The sequence below is a fragment of the Eimeria mitis genome, genomic scaffold (assembly GCF_000499745.2).
Source record: "Eimeria mitis Houghton genomic scaffold, Emh_scaff528, whole genome shotgun sequence".
Lineage (NCBI taxonomy): Eukaryota > Apicomplexa > Conoidasida > Eucoccidiorida > Eimeriidae > Eimeria > Eimeria mitis.
The window spans coordinates 1,433-1,765 of record NW_013573559.1 but is presented as its reverse complement, the minus strand read 5'-3'; the positions used below and the strand labels follow the sequence as shown (position 1 = coordinate 1,765).

The 333-nt window shown below is 58.9% G+C and overlaps 1 protein-coding gene across 1 annotated transcript in view; it reads left to right on the top strand.

The window, feature by feature from the left end:
* Positions 1-333, top strand: part of EMH_0015140 (uncharacterized protein) — a gene marked incomplete at both ends in the record, with an annotated part of 1,864 nt that overhangs the window by 481 nt on the left and 1,050 nt on the right. The window contains one exon of the mRNA XM_013500321.1: positions 12-333. Coding sequence (XP_013355775.1) covers positions 12-333 — 322 coding nt within the window. The remainder of the gene's footprint in view (positions 1-11) is intronic.

The window sequence follows — 333 nt, the reverse complement described above, 5'->3', positions numbered from 1 at the left end:
TGCTGCATCAGCAGCAGCAGAGGGATCTGCTGCAGCAGCAGCAGCAGAAGCAGCTGAAATAGCTGCTGCTACAGCAGCAGAAACGCCTGCTGCAGCAACAACAGGAACGCTTGGCGCAGCAGCAGCAGAAGCGCCTGCTGCAGCAGCAGCAGCAGCAGAAGCGCCTGCAGCAGCAGCAGCAGCAGCAGAAGCGTCTGCTGCAGCTGCAGCAGAGGAAGCTTCTGCTGCTGCCTCTCATGAAGAAGCAGATGCTGCTTCTGGGGTTGCAGCAGCAGCTGCAGCAGCAGCAGCAAATGCAACAAAGCAAGAAACACCGCCAAGCACAGCAGCAGA